The following is a 19,348-nucleotide window of genomic DNA, read 5'->3' on the forward strand; positions in this document are numbered from 1 at the left end:
ACACTATTTAGAAAAAACGGATAGAAAAAATAATATGGAAAGACTGGCTAATGTCATGGGTACTCTGACTTCTTCCTACTTACAAGAAGCAATGTACGTGTTATATTACAGCTGTATGTAATGGATCCTTGATGGCTGTTCTCTGCCCCCTGAAGGGATAAAGAGTGAGGAGGGGAGAAATACTTAACTCTTCCATTTCCCCCCCTCTCCCGAAAATCCTCATTTACTCCCATTGGGTTTAATTCCCATATTTGCAAGGTAAACACAGATTGGGGACACTGATAAGGATAAAACAGCCTGGGAAAGGGAAATTTCAGGAGCAAAACAACTGGCAGAGGAAGATTTATGCACTCTCTCCCCTCCTGTCCCTTCTCCTTAGGACATTTTGCAATGGGGAAGGGGCCACCATGGCTTCATTCCCCCTGGCTGCAGTGTAACATGTAGTTTGCCCCCAAGCTCTTGATTCTTGCAGGCATTTCTAACTACTTACACAATTAGTAATCTGTGTCTGCTTATTCCATGCAGTGCCCATGGAATAATAAATCATCCTATGTCACAGGACAATGCCAAAATTTGTTGGTCTTTTCATGTAGACTTTCATATTAGTTTTTTGAGGTGGTAGGAGACCCTTCAGCAGGCTCCTCTGTGCATTCTGGATCAAAGATTCCAATTCACAAATAAAGACTGCTAATGCAACGGAGGGCATGAACCCTCAACACTGAACATCTCTGCTTCTTTTTCTTTCCAGAAGGCAAAACTCCTGTCAATGTACCTGCAGATTTCATCATTGCTGAAGATTCCTAGCTCAAAGCATTTTTGTGGTTCACTATCTCCCTGCTCAAGAACCACACTCTGGGCCCTAAATTTGGGTGTTGATTTCAAATTTGTTTCCACAGGTGATGGTTTGAGTTCCATGTTATTTATTGGGTTACCAAAAAACCTTGTCTTAATGTCCTCCAAGCTATCTTTCCAGCTTCTTTTGCCTGCAGCTACCTCATCGATCACTGCTTTGTGAAAAGCACGTACTGTTTCCCATGGATGCCTACCCAAGTGGTCAAAGACTTCAAAACAAAGAAGATGTCTTCTCTTCCGTTCTTCAGGGGAAAGGTCCAGCTCTAGGATGTGGAAATAACCCAGCATAAACAGGTCAAGAGTTAAACTATTGTAATCAGCAGGCTCACCATTCACATATGGCAGAAACTGTTCTGGGGAATAGACTGTGTGCTGGCAATTGATGCGTGTGATCTTCCGAGATGGTACAAGAGAGATTATGTCTCTCCAGCGGCCAATTAGATTTTTGATAGCACATCTCTGTCGAACTAAATGGCCAAGCTTGCTCATTTCCACTAAAGGCTTCTGCATAGGAGGGAGCTGCTTCTTCACCTCTGCCATAACTTCTACCAGCCCCACCTTTCCAGGGTTTGGGGCTTTTATAGTCTTCCTAGCCATGAGCTTCAAGGAAGGTGTGTAGGCAGATTTCTTCCAGTGGCTTAAAAAAAGCAGTACAATACGTTCCTTTCGGAGCATGCTAGACTCTGCTATGGATGCAAGAGATCTAGTCCTATCAGAGGAGGCCTCCTCACAGCTGATTCCAGAATCACTGGCATTCTCCATGTCTCCAAACTCATGATCCTCGCAGAGCAATTTCTTCTTGCCCTCATAAACATCAGACAATGTTTGTGGAGTTGTCTCCTTGCCTGCCCCATGCTCCCAGGGTATGGCCTTGACTCCTTGGAGCTCAAAGGGTTTGTGCTGTCCCAAGAGAGCTCGTTTTTCAAAACTACCTCTTAGGTTTCTTACAGAGACACCACACTCCAGGATCTCTCTCTTGGCAGACCCTCCTGAAATAATATCAGTCTTTCTTGACTTAGGAAGTACCTTTGGCACTAATCTCTCATTCTCTTCTTTTTTCATTCCACTGATGTTGTTAAGCAACAGGGACATGCTTTTCACCACTCCAGACATGTGGCTGCACCAGGCAGGGAGCTGCTGGCTGTCCTCCTCAGACCCTTGCTGCAGAAGCTGACTGTTGACTGTGATATTAACAATGGGAGCTGGGAGAACTGTCTGCAATTCCTCTGTTAGGCGTCCTAGCTCGTTCTCATACTCCTGGCATTTCTTCCTCATCTGCAGCTTTTCCATCTGCTTCTCTAAATAGAGTAGGTCATCCTCAGTCAACAGCTCCCCATAGGGGCCCAGGATGGCATTGTGGGCTTGGGAATACCGCCAGTCATCTAGCTCCAGAGCACAGCCTTCCTTGTTCTGGGTAGGGGAAGAAAGCAAGGGAGAACTGTCACAAACTAAACTCAGGCACTCTCCCCCATTATGCTCCACATCAGTTGTCAACAAAGTAATCAAATGAATCGCAGAATCTTGTAAATGATGTACCATCATGATTTTGTGTGCCATCAACTTCAACTGACAGAAGCAACCATCTCATCTAAAATTATCTTTGTCAAAGGGCTACATATCCTTATCTCCACTGCCTATATGAGGAACTGTATCTTCCAAAACTAATCAAATGTTAGTCTTCAGGAAAGCCAATTCATATAAGCAATCTGTGGTGTGATTTCCACTTGAGAATAAGGCCACATGGGTATAACTCAGCATGGCATAAGTTAATTGCTTCATTTGTGTGTGGGGTGGTGGTGGTGGTTTACAATGACATGGTGCAATTAGATCAAGCAAGGTTGCTTCCAGACAGGTGACATGGAAGAGGTAGTGAGTCAGGAAACAGGTGGCAATGTCTCCATGCTGCTAGCTGCTGTCATTTCTTCCTTCTCTGCCCCTCCCCACCATAACATCTCTACACAAGCACAGAGACTACACAAACACAGAGCTCTGTGGCCCAGCAGCCTCCCCTTTCCATACATATGACTTGACCTGTCTGAAACTTGGCTTGCTTCACTGTCCTCTGTGAAACACAGGTCTTTTCTGTGATTTGAACTGTAGTCTAGATTGGGATAGCCAGAGCATTTTCTGTGAACTCTAGGCACACCTCTAGCTGGGCTGATATCCTGATATTATCCAGGCCTCTGCAGACCCACCTATCCACCCCTGCTTACTGAGCAAGATGTGTTTACGAAAAGAGACAAAGCATACATGATTTGTCAGTCTGTTCCTAGGATAACTAAGCAGTCAAGTTAGATTTATGGTTGCACCAAAATGAACCAAAAAAAGGCTTTCCCCTTGCAGGGATATGGAATGAAATAATTAAAATGGAAGTACTGGGATTTTAATAAAAAGAATGTATCAAATAAAATAAATAGCCGTAAGGAAGTCTGACGCTCAACACAGTATATGATAGGCAGTGCAGTGACACTTTCCCTTCTGTTAATTTAGTACAGTACCTTTCTGCTCATTCCTTCTTCAGAGGCCAGCTGAGCCTGCAATTTCCTCACCATCACCTGCCGCTTCCACTCTGGGATGGAACAACCTTGCTCATCATGGGTAGGCACAAGAGCATCAATGTCTGAGGCTCCCAGCTCATCCAGCATTATGAGGAGGGTACTTGGTCTGGTGATATCTGGTTGCTCTCTTTTTTCTCCCTGCACAGAAGATAGCTGCATTTGTAAATGACTTTTACCTCAGTTTAAAGAAGGGCATGTCAGGACTGATCCTCAAACCATTAAGCTGCAAACCCAAAGTAATTAAAGTGGGGCTGTCTAGAGCAAAAAGCTGAGACTTCAACTGTGAGGGTTAGCTTGGTCCCTCGTCAGATGAATGATCAGGGCCAACATAACAAGAGTTAGTGAAGTAGTACTTAAAACAGGTTTGGATGGAGGAGATCCCTTGAGGAGATCATGCAGAAGGCAAAGGGATATAAAAGCAAGAAGCACTGGTTGTGTGAGCATACAACATACAGAGTTTGAAAACAATGCTGTGATCTTGGCCTTCTGAAGAGATTTACTGATCTTTAGTTCAGCTACCAATTTTTTGGATTCCTGAGCTTTGGTGCAGATCTTTGGAGCTGGAAAAAAAAAGAACAAACATACATTTTTTAAAATTTAAATTGCATTTTAACCTGCCTTTCTCTTGAATCAAGTCTCAGTATGACTTTCAATACAATATCAACCCAAAGTTCTACACTGAAACCTTAAGAAATGCTAGCATCCTTCATGGGTAACCCTAAACATTTCTGTTCTACGGGTTAATTTTTTCCTTTAATGATGAAATGAAACAAATGTAGAGATCCACTATTAACCATTCTAACAGAGAAATGCTTTATATAAGTACATCCAAATGGGTTAATGAAACCTGGGATTTGCAGCTTTCAGCAAATGGGCCTTTAAGACACCACCTATAATCAAGGCTCAGGGTCTTGAACATCAGTAACGCATGATAATGAGCCATCTAAGTAATCATTGCTGTTGAGTCGAATTTAAATAACCATTTCAAGGGCCAAGTCTAAAGCACTGGAGGATGTGATGCAAGCTCAGGTTCTTTTTTAATGGGAAAATTGCCCTAGCCCTCAAACGTGGAGGAGACCACATTGGCAAATACTATGTTGAAATGATGATTTCATTTTCATTTCCCTTCCAAGACAGTAATACTACAGTGCAATCCCCAGTAGAGTTGCACCCTTCTACGTCCATTGAAGAACTTCACCTTTCTAAGCCAACTGACTTCAATGGATTTAGAAGGACATATCTCTGCATAGGATAACACTGTCAGTGAAAATGTAACCCAAGGACCAGGGTTTGATGCTTTCAGAGATTAAATGCATATCCAATTTTTCAACTGAGGAAATAATGACATTGATAGAGGGTGCAGTGAGAAGGAAGAGTACGTCCAATGAATACTCTGTCCCTGGCTGCAAGTAAGGTGGCCTGTACAAGCAGTTTGATTAGGCCAAAGTTATATAGGTGGGAACTGAGATTCGTCTCTTGAGCATATGGTACCATGCCAAGGGTGCTTATAGCAGCTCTGGGCTGTGTGACATGCAGATCACCCTGACGATCATGAGTAGTAAAAGTCTGCCCACACCATAAACATCCCTCTGTGCCACCTCCCTGCTAGAGCATCTCCAACTGGACTTGCAGGAGTGCCCAGCCAGCACTCATGTTTGTGCACTCTTGTTTTCTAGGGAAGATCCACTCACCAGTTGCTTTTTGGAAACTGTTGCTCATTTCTTTTTTCTGCATCCCTGATGTATGATTTACATGGGTCTGAAATGGTCTCATGGGCTGCTGGGTCCAAAAAGGCAAAATAGGTATTTAGAAATTTCATCTTTGAAAGTTAAAAATAATTATTTTATGTTAAAAGTTTTCTGCTCTTTCCCTTTTGATGTCAAACTACAGAGTCACACAGCCATGTGTTAGCAGCAGCTTCTGCGTCTCTGCAGTAATTGGGGGCTAGTCTGAAATGAAAGACACCATAGTGCCATCCTAAGCAGAGTTACACCCTCAATAAGTTTAGAAGGCATTAGGGTGGCATTGCCAGTCTCTACTTCCTGATTTGTTACCAACATCCCTTAAGATGTGAGGCAAACCCCTGAATTTTCCATCTGTGATAGCCCAGCAACATGAGTAGTGAGAAGTAGTCCATCATCATTTAAGCTGAAAAGGTCATCGCATGGCACTTGAGGTTAGGAATGCTTGAACACCTGCCACTTTGGCCCATTTCTCATGCTCCATTGGTGATCAGGCAGCCAACTAATCAACAGGCTCTTTGGCTGTTCACAGCCTGTTTGGGTGCATTCACAGTCTACTTGCAGCCATCAGGAGCTGACTCCCATCTGATGAAGCATAAGCTGGAATCTGTTTTTGATCTCCTGCTAAGGAAATTTTGCTTTGTAATCATCAACGAGTTGAGGGTGGGTGAGAAATCAGGAGCCAATTCTCAGTTTGAAGTTAGGTTCTTCTGATCTCCCATCCTGGAAACATTGTTGCCTCCCAAACTTGCTGAAATTTAGCAAATGTATTAGGGGGTGAGGGGAAGCAGAAGCTTAGCTGAAGAGAAGTCAGCTCTTTCTCCTCTCCCTTTTGCAGTGGGGAGATGAAAAGCATTGTTACTATCACTGCCCAGCTTGGAGGGAAGAAAATTAGCCCTTTCCCTTCCCCTTTGTTACTTCATTGTGTAGTTATTTTGCTGAAGGATGTGTATGGATCAGAATCTGGCTTCCAGGGCCGTTTCCAGACTGCTTACCTTCTGCCGCTCCATGCCGCAACGGCACGGCTCGTGCTGGGGCGAACGCGAAATACCGCGTTTTCTCACGCGAGTTTTGCACAATGTTGCGCAAAACTCGCACGAGAAAACGCGCTATTTTGCATTTTCTCCAGCACGAGCTGTGCCCAATCAGCTATAACTTGACTTCTGACCAACAGGCAGCTGCAAACTTGTTTGGCAGCAGTTTGAATTTCTCAGTGTAAGCTGAACATATTCCTGATAAGCTCACGGCCTGAATGTGAATTTCAAACAAGGTAAGTTTGACTGTGGAACAGGTTCACTGAGAAATCTGTGGCATAATAAGATGATGGGACCCCACCCCACCCCCTCACCCTCCAAAAAACTACAAGAGAGCAACCTTTACCTGACCATTCTCTAGACTTGTGGTGTCATCCCTCAATATCAGTGGAAAATCTTGTCTAACTTCTGGTTTAAGATATATGTCCTGTGTCCTGCCTCTCTTGACTTTGGTTCCTTGGCTAACAGAATCAGATTGCTGACCACCCTGTGTGGAAATATGAAAATACACTTCATTCTGGTTTCGCTGCTGAGTGCACAAAAAAATGAATATTTTCTGTGGAAAACTGCAACTTAAGTTGTTTCATGAAATCCCCACGGAAGTAAACCTTTAAACAGAGTTTCAATCATCCATCTTTTGCATGGATCTAAACTGCTAGATTCCTTCTCCCCTTCCCCCTGCCTAGAAGTGCGTGTCTGAGCAGTGATGTCATCCATTGTGAATTATAACAGACTTCTATAATGAACATAGCAGCCACTCGGAAGCCATTCTGGATGGACTCAAAACAAATACTTCTTGCACAATGTAACATGCTGATCTGTTTTACAGCTTAATCCTATACTTTAGCTATGATACCCTCCTGCTTACATCAATGCAAGTTAGCTGGCACGCTGTTTTCCATTCTGCTGATGCTGATCTCATAATTCTCTATGTGAGCGCACTTGGTGCTGTTTTTGGCTATTAAAACTCTGGCACGCGGAGGGCATGTTCCCATGCTTAGGTACAGATAAAATCTGGCTAAGAGGGCAGCAGTTGTCTAAACAAGGCAGTGGGGAATATCTTGCGTAGATGTGCAGTTTTTGTATTCTGGCCCTTGACTACGCTAGGGTGGGGGGGGTGGGGAGTCATTGGTGCCACAGAGCATTGAGTCAGTCCTGGGGCTGTCATCCAGTTAAACGGTATTTAGTTGATTAATCCTCTGCCATTTAACTATTTAATTTAAATATGTATGTATATTACAGAACTTCTATACAGGTGTCTTTTTGACATAAGGAAGGAAACATTAACTAGCAATTTGCTAAACCAAAACTACCTATTGTCATGAAAAGAACATCTTGAACATTTTATTTTTCATTCTTTACTACAAAAATGCATCCTAACCAAAATATCATAAAATAGTTAACAAACATGTCTTTAATTCTAGCCTCCCAACTAATTGTGATATATTCATCTCAAGTGGTAGAAACATAGATTCTAATCTTGGAAGATTCCAATTCAGTAAGACAATCTGCATTCCAGAAAATAAACCCAAAAACAATTACGCTGAAAAATTTGAGTGCAAGACACTCAAACATTCTGAATGGAGCTTACATTTTTAGAACTGCAATAGTAGATTTTTAGTCCTGCTGAGGATTGAAAGAACTCCCAAAAAGGTAGCCCCACCACTAGCAGCAGGTGGCTCCATACACTCTGGCATTAAATGTCTTGTAAGCTACAGCCCTTCTGATCATAAATGACAACACAAATTATGGAATTGTTCAAAAAGATACATACCAATCATGCCACCTCTGTGTCTTGCAGCGTTCATTTGGAACTCAAAAAAGAAGATGAATAAATACTGCTCTGATTGGATCCAGTCCTTAAGAAGATCAAAATTTAACCAAGCAGTGGATAATAACCAGTAATGGAAGAAGAAACTGGAGACCTTAGTCCTACTGTCTGGAGGAAGCCAGAGACCGCATTGTGTGGTAAATGCCAGCAGTAGAAAGGGTGGAGGTCAGGGAGTCACAATTAGCATGGTATTAATATTTGAAGGCTGGGCATCAAGTAGCAGGGCTGTGCTAAGGGACTAGAGCCTTTTTAGATGTACAAGACAGATACACTTGGCTTCCTCTGCTGCCCAAACTGCCCTCATCCTTCTTTTTCAACGCTTTTCCTAAAAGCTATGACTTTTGAACCAAAAGAAAGATTTTGGCTGGATTTAGCAGAAACCAAACAAGAAGATTCCTCTTAGGGTCAGTTTACTAAATGCTCCAGCTTCATGGCCAGCAGCAGAGGTCAGAAGGATGAGCGCCAAGGACTGTTTGAGTTGCCTTCCATTTTCCCAAGCACGCAGGGAAAGCTGAGTTGCTTCCCACCCTCTCCCAGATTCCTCAGAATAGATTTACATACATGAACAACTTCTTTCAACAAAGTAGCTATCATACATTATATATGAATATAATGGATTGACAGGGATAGGTTACAAAAGTGTAATTTAACTGAGAGGTTAGAATAAAATAGTGAGTCACGAGATGGATGAACTCAGAGCAATTAGTAAGGGTCAGGGAGATAATTACTGTGTCATGACCCCCTCCAACCAGACCAGTGTCTCTGACTCAAAGCCCTCTGAGGAGGAGCCTCAGGAGCTGAGGTTGGTGGCTAAGGAGGACTGAAGAGACCACGTAGGGCCTATAAGGAACAGGTACCTGCTGACCATGCTCCAGCTGCACCGGAGGCCACTTTGCCAGAGCCTGCAAGGGAGTCCTCAGCACTGACCTCTGAGATGGCCATCAGGCCTCCATCAGGCAGGACACAAACTTGGAGCCATAGCACCCTAGAATTTCCAACCTCCAGGTGGTGCCTGGAGATCTCATAGAATTTCAACTTATCCCCAGACTACAGAGATCAGTTCCCCTAGAGGAAATCGCTGCTTTGGAGAACAGAATCTATGGTATTATACCTTTGTCACAAATAGAGCTAGAAATATAGTGGAACTGTTGCTAGATTTGACAAAGAAAATCATAGAAGGAGATGTCTTTGCACACAGAAACAGAGCTAGGTGGGCCCCTTAGCTAGATAACGCCAAGAAGAGAGTCTAGAATCCTAGAATAAAACAACCTTGTAGAGCGGCATGAAACAGGAGAGTAATACAGTTGTATGGCTTTGCATAGATTAGAAGATCAGTCTAACCCGTATTTATAGGTTATTGAAGTCCAGGAGCACAGAGTGCCTTAGAATGGCACGAATATCTAACTTCACAGGAGTGAAGATATGATTCAAGGATGGGGTTATTGGTTGAGGGCCAAAGATATTCATATGTATGAGAAACTTGGAATCGCTAATCTTACATAGACTATGTTAAGATAAAATGTAGCAAGAAAGAACTAACTATTTTGATATACTATAAGAAGATATTTCAAATATAGATAACTTTGCATGGTTTTTGAAGTTATAAGATAACTAGCTTGATACCTGTGATTTGCTATGGTATTTAACTACTTTAAATCCAATTATAATACTTATGGGTATGTAACATTTTTTGGTTTGTGGGGGGTTTTTTTGAGTTGACAACCCTAGTGAACTTTTAGGGGAAGACTGGGAGGTGTATTTTACCTCAGGACACATTCAATGACTCCCAGTAGCAACTGCATACTGTTTAGAATGTGGGGGTGAGGACCAATCAGGCTGCATATGCAAATGACCTCTGTGTTCCAGCTGTCTCTGGGGGGGATGAGGTGTGAAATGTTGTGAGCCCCAATCATCCAGCATATGCAAATGACCTTGAAAGGCTAGCCCAATCAGGGAAGAGTGGTCGAGCTGGCAGTGGGTGGGGGCGCAAGCAGGCAGTAGCCTGCCAGCCACATGCGGAAGCTGTATCCCTTTGGGAAAACACATTTGACTCCTTTTTACACCTTAGGGGGTGAATTTCTTAAAAACCCTTCTTAGTGGGTGTTTACATCATGAAAGGAACGTTCTCCCCAAATTTCATGTTTCTAGGTCCAAGGGTTTGGGCTGGGCATTGATGAGTCAGTCAGGACACTTGTTTTTATATATATAGACTAGCTTGATACACATGCTTCGCTACGGTATGTAACTACTTTAAATCCAGTTATAATACTTATGGGTATGTAACATTTTTTAGTTTGTGGTTTTTTTGTTTAATTGGCAACACTAGTGAACTTTTAGGGGAAGACTGGGAGGCGCATTTTACCTCAGGACACATTCAATGACTCCCAATAGCAACTGCATACTGTTTAGAATGTGGGAGGTGAGGACCAGTTAGGCCGCGTACACATATGACCTCTGTGTTCCATCTGTCTCGGGGTGGGAGGATGAGGTGTGGAATGTTGTGAGCCCCAATCAGCCTGCATTTGCAAATGACCTTGAAGGGCAGGCCCAATCAGGGAAAAGTGGCTAAATTGGCAGTGGGTGGGGGTGCAAGCAGGCAGTAGCCTGCCAGCCACACAGGGAAACTGTATCTCTTTGGGAATACACATTTGACCCCTTTTTAACCCCTTTGGGGGCAAATTTCTTAAAATCCCTTCTTAGTGAGTCTTTACATCATGAAAGGAATGTTCTCCCCAAATTTCATGTTTCTGGGCTTTGGGTCCGGGTCCGGGTTCAGGGCTGGGCGTTGATGAATCAGTCAGGACACTTTTCTCTCTATATATAGACTAGCTTGATGCCCGTGCTTCGCTACAGTATTTAACTACTTTAAATCCAGTTATAATATTTATGGGTATGTAACATTTTTGGGTTGCGGGGGGTTTGAGTTAGTTTTGTAGTATAATAGCATAGTACCCGAGCTTCACAAAAGTGTTTGAATAAAACAAAGCATGTTGATGCCTAAAACTGATGAAGTGAATTTCGAAATGTAACATTTATTGAAGAGATTTTTAAAAGCAAAAGATTGTAGTGTAATAAATAAAGTGAAAAATACATACAACCTTTTTTTTTCTACTGAAGGACCTCTTTGTAGACCTCATGGGTGATTTTCCCCTCAAGATCACCAGGCTGCTGGGTGAGCTCACTCTGGAGCAGGCCACATAGAACTGCCCATGTGAGAAGCAGTCCTCCCTCAAGTCAATTACTGCCACCTTCAGTATCTGCCCCTGGGCTTTGTTGATCATCATAGCAAAGCAGACCTTGAGGGGGAACTGCAGTCTCTTGAACTCAAAGAGGTTATCTGATGGTATGAATGGTATGTGTGGTATGAACACCGACTCCCCGAGCACTGCTGATGAACAATGTGGCCTCAATGATGTTCCTGTGGAAGGCTTTCACTCGTAGTCTAGTGCCATTGCAGAGTTTGGGTGACCTGCGGTTCTGGACCAGCATCACTGGAGCCCCCACTTTGAGGAGAAGTTTGTGGGCTGGGAAGCCAGGAGGGTTGAGCATGTTGAGGAACTCCACAGGTTAGTGGACCGCATCATCCATTTGCGCCACTGAGTCCACAGATCTGTACTCCATTTCTGCCCCTTCGAGGGAGTTGTGTTTCATTAATGATGGCAGACTTGTCGTTCTTTGGGGTCAAAATGGCATGCTTGCACAGCCCGTCCATGGACTACTCCCTGATAGTGGCAATATCAGGGTATACCGTGGCTGTTAGGTCTGCTAGGGTTGTCACTGGGGTGCCCAGGCCTGCAGAGCTGATGATGATAACAACAACAACAACATTTGATTTATATACCGCCCTTCAGGATGACTTAACACCCACTCAGAGCGGTTTACAAAGTATGTTATTATCCCCATAACAAAACACCCTGTGAGGTGGGTGGGGCTGAGAGAGCTAGAAGCTGTGACTGACTCAAGGTCACCCAGCTGGCTTCAAGTGGAGGAGTGAGGAATCAAATCTGGTTCTCCAGATTAGAGTCCCATGCTCTTAACCACTACACCAAACTTGTCACCTTTCCCTTGGACTCGGGACTTGCTGGTACTTGGCCACTGCTGCTTGGTGTACCACAGGAGCAGGACATGCATATTTCCTTGCCGCATCTCTAAGAGCCAAGCTACAAGTGATGAATTACACTTGTCTGGCAAGTGAACAGACTCAAATGTATTCCTCCCTGTTCACTTGCCATTCACTTGCTCTCCAGAGTGCAAGTGAATGGCAAGTGAACAGGGAGGAATACAAGTGAGTCTGTTTACTTGCCAGGCAAGTGTAATTCGTCACTTGTAGCTTGTCTTTAAGTTGCTTACTCTTTTTAGCATTGGTCTATCTTGCACGACATCTGCCAGAAGGATTCTTGGCGGCAGTAAGAGGTGATGGTTGCAAGAGGTGTGAGGTGAAGTTGGACTGAGGGAGGGGTGGTGTGGTGGACCCTTTGGCAGGTTCATGTGAGAGGTTTGCATTGAAATGGCCCCTAGAAATGTTGTGTACCATCTCACCATGAACATTTAAAAACTCAGCTGCCATACTGACTTTTATAAAATTCCCATTTTATAGGGATTTCCTTTCCTGATTTTTACCTCAGAACACACTGTTCCACAGCTGACCCATCAACCTGCCAGCCACACAGGAAAGCCAGGCCCCACAGGGAGATTGGCAACCCTAGACTGGGAGGTGTATTTTTACCTTAGGAGACATTCAGTGACTCCCAATAGCAAGTATATACTCTTTAGAATGTTGGAGAGATGACTAATCAAGGCTCCATATGCAAATGACCTCAGGGAAGAGTGGCAGTTGGCGGGGGGGGGGAGGACCCTGCCAGCTACACAGGGAAGCTGTATCCCTATGGCAAAACACATTTGACCCCTTTTTACCCCCTTAGGGAGTGAATTTCTTAAAATCCCTTCTTAGTGAGCGCCTACATCACAAAAGGAACATCCTGCCCAAATTTCACATTTCTAGGTCCAGGTAGGGTTGCCAGCTCCATGTTGAGAAATTCCTGGAGATCTGGGGGGTGAAACCTGGAGAAAGTGGGGTTTGAGAAGGGAAAGGACCTTGGCATGGCATAATTCCATACAGTCCGCTCCCCAACGTAGCCATTTTCTCCAGGTGATCTCTGTGGCCTGGAGACCAGTTGTAATTCCGGGAGATCTCCAGCCGCTACCTGGAGGCTGGCAAACGTAGGTCCAGGGGTTTGGGCTGGGCGTTGATGAGTCAGTCAGGACAGTTGTCTTTATATAGAGAGACTAGCTCGATACCCATGCTTCGCTATGGTATGTAACTACTTTAAATCCAGTTATAATACTTATGGGTATGTAACATTTTTTGGTTTGTGAGGTTAGTTGGTTTTGTAATATAATAGCATAGTACCCAAGCTTCACAAAGGTGTTTGGATAAAGCGAAGCGTGTTGATGCCAAAAACGGATGAAGTGAATTTTGAAATGTAACATTTATTGAAGAGATTTTAAAAAGAAAAGATTGTAGAACAATAAATAAAGTGAAAAATACGTACAACCTTTTTTTTCTACTGAAGGGCCTCTTTGTAGACCTCATTGGTGGTTTTCCCCTCAGGTGCTATGATCACCAGCCTGCTGGGTGAGCTCACTGAGAAGCAGTCCTCCCTCAAGTCAATTCACCTTCATAGCAAAGCAGACCTCGAGGGGGAACTGCAGTCTCTTGAACTCGAAGAGGTTATCTGATGGTATGAATGGTATGCGTGGTATGAACACAGACTCCCCCCAAGCACTGCTGGTGAACAACGTGGCCTCAGTGATGTTCCTGTGGAGGGCTTTCACTCATAGTCTGGTGCCATTGCAGAGTTTGGGTCACCTGCGGTTCTGGAGCAGCATCACTGAAGCCCCCACTTTGAGGAGAAGCTTGTGGTCTGGGAAACCAAGAGGGTTGAGCATGTTGAGGAACTCCACGGGGTAGTGACCCACATCATCCATTTGCACCACTGAGTCCACAGATCTGTACTCCATTTCTGCCCCTTTGAGGGAGTTGTGTTTCATTAATGATGGCAGCCTTGTCAATCTGGGGGGTCAGAATGGCACGCTTGTAAAGCCAGTCCATGGACTTCTCCATGAAAGTGACGATATCAGGGCATATCGTGGTTGTTAGGTCTGCTAGAGTCATCACTACTGTGCCCAGGCCTGCAGGGATGGTCACCTTTCCTTTGGACTCGGGATACTCTCCATCCCCTATTTTTAGTGGAAGTTCAGAGAATTCCCCAGTGGACACCTCATCTCTCAAGTGGACCCTCGTGTTCTTTCTTAGTGAAAGTTTCCTGATGAGGGGCCACAGATACAACACCTTGACACACACGGTAACCTTGGCAGCTCGGGTTCCCCTTGGGACTACTGGCAGAGTCTGCCGCCAGAAGTCTCCAGCCAGCAGCTCAATGACTCCCCCCATCACTCTCTCGTTGCTCCTGACATCTTTGAGGGTTATGCTCAGTGCCTCAAAACTCCCCTTAAGTGCCATGGTGCTCTCATCCATGATTCTTTCTGCCTACAGTCACTAGGGCTGTGACTTGAAAGGAAGACTGAGTAAGAGAGGTTTTTAATTTTTTCCCTGGTAAGTACTGTAAGCTTTTTATTGCAGGGATAAAGGCAGCTTAGTGGCAGTAGTTCTTAAAAGGAAAACTGTAGGAAGGGGGAAAGGCAAAATCTTCTTCCCCCACAAGGTGTAGCAGCAGTTGCTACATTTTTTTAAAATTATACAACTGACTTAATGTACAATTCTGTCCTTGGGAACAGGCCCTATGTCTTTATTTTGATTTTTCCCACGCTAAAATGGCCTTTTGGAGCTGCTGTTTCTACCACTGGGGGAAATATATATGGTGCCTATATGTTACTTTGGAGAGAAGACAGCATGGTAGACTTGATCTTCTCAGCTCTCAGAAGCTAAGCAGGGTCAGTTCTTGAATGGGAAATCACCAAAGCAGACTTTGCAGAGGAAAGCACTGGCAAACCATCTCTGCTTCTCACTTGCCTTGAAATTCCCTTTCTGATGAAATTCCCTTGCTGGAGTCACCATAAGTCGATAAGTCGATTGCAACTTGATGGCACATGCGCACGCACGCACGTGCACACACGTTACTTACCTGTTCCACTAATGGAGCAAATCAGGGGCCCCTATAGCTGCCATTTACCAATTAAAATGCAATAAAGATTTAAAGCAGATAAGAGACAATATGACTTTGATCAATTAAAGACTGAATTTCAGACAAAATTATGTACAAATGATGAACGTGTTATTACAAAAATGTATAAACTTGTATGATGTATGATTAGGTAAAGGTAAAGGTGCAAGCACCGAGTCATTAGTGACCCATGGGGGGACGTTGCATCATGACTTTTTCTTGGCAGACTTTTTGTTATGGGGTGGTTTGCCATTGCCTTCCCCAGTCATTTGGGTATGATATATTAATGGGACAACGGGGAAATAAAGGGTTGAAATTTACATTAAGTTCCAGTCATAAGGAGAATTTGTATAAGATGATGTATTGATGGTATACGATGCCTGAGAAATTGGCTAGAATGTATAAAGGTATGTTGAATGTATGTTGGAAATGTACTCAACATGAGGAACGTTCTTTTATATGTAGTGGTCTTGTAAATCAGCAAAAACCTTTTGGAAACAAATGCAATTATTAATACAGAATATTTTAAAGATTAAAATTCAATTGAAACCTGTTACATTTTTATTGGGAATGATGGACTTTCAGTTGGAAAAAAGTGCCAGCACTTTTTTATATATGATTACAGCAGTGAGACTACTATATGCTCAAAATTGGAAGAATTCGACTCTGCCCACAATGGAGGGCATTAGGAAGGGACAGGTGAATTTTCCTGGGGTTGAATTCCTTAATTTGGTGCCACCTCCAAGAAGGCCCTGCCTTGTGTTGCTGCTGTCCAGGCTCCAGTGCACCCAAAGCAGTCCCCCCTCCCCACCCCGCTCATCCACCATTTGGGCATGCTCCCTTGAGAGTGGGTGGCGCTGTTGCATGGTGAAAAAGGGAAGCAAACATTTGTGAAATGAAATGTGCTGTTGGGGGTGGGGGGAGATGAGAATTGATGGAACTGGCTAAGATGAAGTGAAGCTTACTTCACTGATTAGAAAAAGTGAAGTGAAGCTTACTTCACTGATTAGAAAAAAGCCAATACATTCATTTGTTGATGAATGGAAACCCTTCATGGAGTTTGCCCTAAGAGAACTATTTGGGGTTACCCAAGCTCCAATGCTCCTGAGCATTGGGAAGAGATCTTTAACCATCAGTGAAACAAGATGCTATTGCCTTATTTGGAGATCTTCAAGATATGGCTGGGTAAGTATTAATTTAAAAACTTTTTATATATGGGGTAATCTGCATCAGAAATGGGGATGGATCCTGAGACACTTCCAGCTCCAAGCACGAAGAAGGGAAGGAGAAAATGCCATGGACCCAGAAGCAGGCATTGTTAGGAATGCACCACAGGAGTTGGCACACTGAATGATTCTTGCAGTTGTCTTCCAATAGAAAAAATGCTGCCACCTTGGCTATAAGGATATCTCACAAATGTGAGAAGCAAACAGCGTATGAGGGAACAAAGACTGTGCTTGCAAAGAGGAAACAGGATCAAACCATGAATGTCAAAGGTCCTGAAAAGAACACGTAATTCTAGCCAAGGCCATTAGTGAGCAAAGCTTAGCTGTACACGGACAACTATATACAGAGGAACTATTACAGAAAAAAACAGAACACCTGCAAATGCTGAGGGAGAATAAATTGTCACATCTGGGCATTATTTTATGCTCAAGGCTCATTGGGAATATATTAGGCTGGTGCATTTTTATCCTCCTTTCCTGTAAGGACCTCACAGTGGCATACGTGGTTCTTCCTTCTCCATTTTAACCTCACAATAGAATTGTGAAGCAGGTGAGGCTAAAAGAGAAAGACAGGCCCAAGGAAGCTTCAGTGGGGATTTGAACACGTCTCCCAATGTTCTAGTCACTATACCACACGGTCTTGGGGAAAAATTTCCACTTCATCTGATTATATATAATGTAATGTACAGCAGACAAGGCATGTAGTGCGCCTAAATGTGTGTTTTAAAGTTTTGTATCAAAATTATGAAAAATTGCTGTACTTTTTCGGAAAAAATAAAAACTGAATTTTCTCCTAAAAATGTTGACAGATGGCAGTAAGGAATACTGCAAAACTGTCCATTCATTCAGCTCCTCCTGGTGTGTTTCAACACACTGCATTCCTTGTGGAGACAACAAGGAAAGAAGGAACAATTCTGAGCAGCAAGATAATTTTCTTAGATATGTTTGTTTTTTTATGCATTAAAATCAGCTGTGGACATATATGTGAGATTTGGATTGAGGCCACAATGCTGGGGCATGGAGAGTTAACTCCACCCAAACCCTTGCTATTAGCCCTGGCACAGGATCCCCCCCCCCCAATATAAAGAGTTATTAGCAAACCAGAAGAGCCAGTTTACATTCAGGTAAATGGTGCAGGGTGACAACATCGCACAAAAAACGCGGAAGATAGCGTCTTCTCACAATAGTTTTGCGTGACATCACGCAAAACTCTCGCAAGACGACGCTATCTTCCGCGTTTTTTGTGCGATGTTTCGCAATGTTCCGGGAACAGATAAATAGTATGAAAACAGCCATAATGTTTTAAGTACTTAGATGTGATTTGTGGAGATCTATCTGTCCATTGTACAGGAGATTTGAGCACACCACATTTCCAGCTGATTTGTAGCTATAGTGAAACTGCACAAATTTTAGATTAAATAAATCAAGATGTGCCCAGTATTCATTTAAGTCACTGAGTCCCACTTTGTTAAGTATCAGGGCAGGCTGTGTCATGTCAGTGCTGCCTAATGTAATACTGATGAAAACTGTCATAGCAGATGTGGAAGCATGGACTTCTTTAAAAGCATCTTCCTGTCTCAGGTTAACTGAACTGATATAGAAATCTCTTATTTTCCTAAAGACAAAATGAAGCACATCCATTGCAAAACCCACACATTTTTCCAAAATGTTTTCTTTAGTGTCTCAGATTTTGACTAGAATATTTTTCATTTCACTCCTAGTTATCAATACCATGTTCGTGCTAGTGCCAAACTAATCACACCCCCCCCCCAAAAAAACCCTAAACAAAAGCTGGACATCATAAGAATATAAGCGGTGCCCTGGTGGCCAAGACCGTAGGTCCACCTAACCAAACATCCTATTTCTCACCAGTTGCCCTGGAAGGCCATCAAGCAGGGCACAGAGGCAAGGGTGCTCCCTCCTACCGCTGATATTCAGAGGTTTGCTCATGTGGTGGTTCCCTTTATGTTAGCAGTCAGACCTGCCCTCAAACTGAAAGGGAAGTTTATGAATATGGACTATCATAAACGCCTTCTTCAATGTGCGTAAACACAAGACACTGCCTGGCAAGGCAGAACAGATGCCAACCCCAGCTGAAGTTGGAAAATTGCCAGAAGGTGTGTCAAATTGATTAGCTGCCCTCCACGCCCAGGAGAAGCACTTAAGTGAAACAAAGTGGTCTTCCAAGAGTTCCTGAGTTAATCTCATTCACATCTTTCCATCCTTCCCTCGCCCACCTTCCTAATCAGGGCTATTCAGGGACCTGATAGCTCCTCTCATCCAGCAATTGCAGGTCATTAAGCACTTTTCACACCTATAGTCCACCTTAGCAAGCCTCTCCCAACTCCATTGTCCACCTCTAGAGACAGTCATCAAGTCATTGTTTTGGGGGCAAAGGATGCAATCCTGACCCAGGGTATGTTTTACACTATAACTGGGCTGCCTTCAGCCATAGCCGTGTGTGTGCGTGTTCTGAACCCATGCATGCACCCTCAGATACATCTGAGCTCTCCTCTCTTCTCTCCGTGAAGCACTCGTCATTTTCACTGCTGCCTCCATGGAATCTTCCTCTTCGAGCCTGGTAACTATAGCCCTCCCTGAACCTGCGTTCCGGTTTCCTCACTGTTTTCTTAGTTAGCCCTGTGTGTATGCTGTGTATTTTTCTGTGCAATTGTTCTTTTATTAAAAAGACACTCCTGTTGAACACTCACCTGTTTACTTGAGAGTTCTCTAACGGAACAATCCTGGTATACATTGGTGGAGACCCCAGTTACCCCTTCTCACTGCTTCTCCTTGTATGCTAATTCCCCCAACTCACAAGGAGACCCTCCCCCCTCCCACATTTAGTCACTGTGGCTAGAAGTTATTGACAGCCTTTAAACAAAAATTTAAAAATGGCTGAACATTGACAGTGAAGGCAA

General features: G+C 43.6%; 1 protein-coding gene across 1 annotated transcript in view; it reads right to left on the reverse strand.

Moving 5' to 3' along the window:
• Positions 1-687: 687 nt before the first annotated feature.
• Positions 688-19,348, reverse strand: part of ESPNL (espin like) — a 39,243-nt gene continuing 20,582 nt past the window's right edge. The window contains 4 exon segments of the mRNA XM_054983904.1: positions 688-2,262; positions 3,351-3,548; positions 3,894-3,970; positions 5,102-5,189. Of these exon segments, the coding sequence (XP_054839879.1) occupies positions 688-2,262; positions 3,351-3,548; positions 3,894-3,970; positions 5,102-5,189 (1,938 nt within the window).

This window comes from Eublepharis macularius, chromosome 6, assembly GCF_028583425.1.
Source record: "Eublepharis macularius isolate TG4126 chromosome 6, MPM_Emac_v1.0, whole genome shotgun sequence".
Lineage (NCBI taxonomy): Eukaryota > Metazoa > Chordata > Lepidosauria > Squamata > Eublepharidae > Eublepharis > Eublepharis macularius.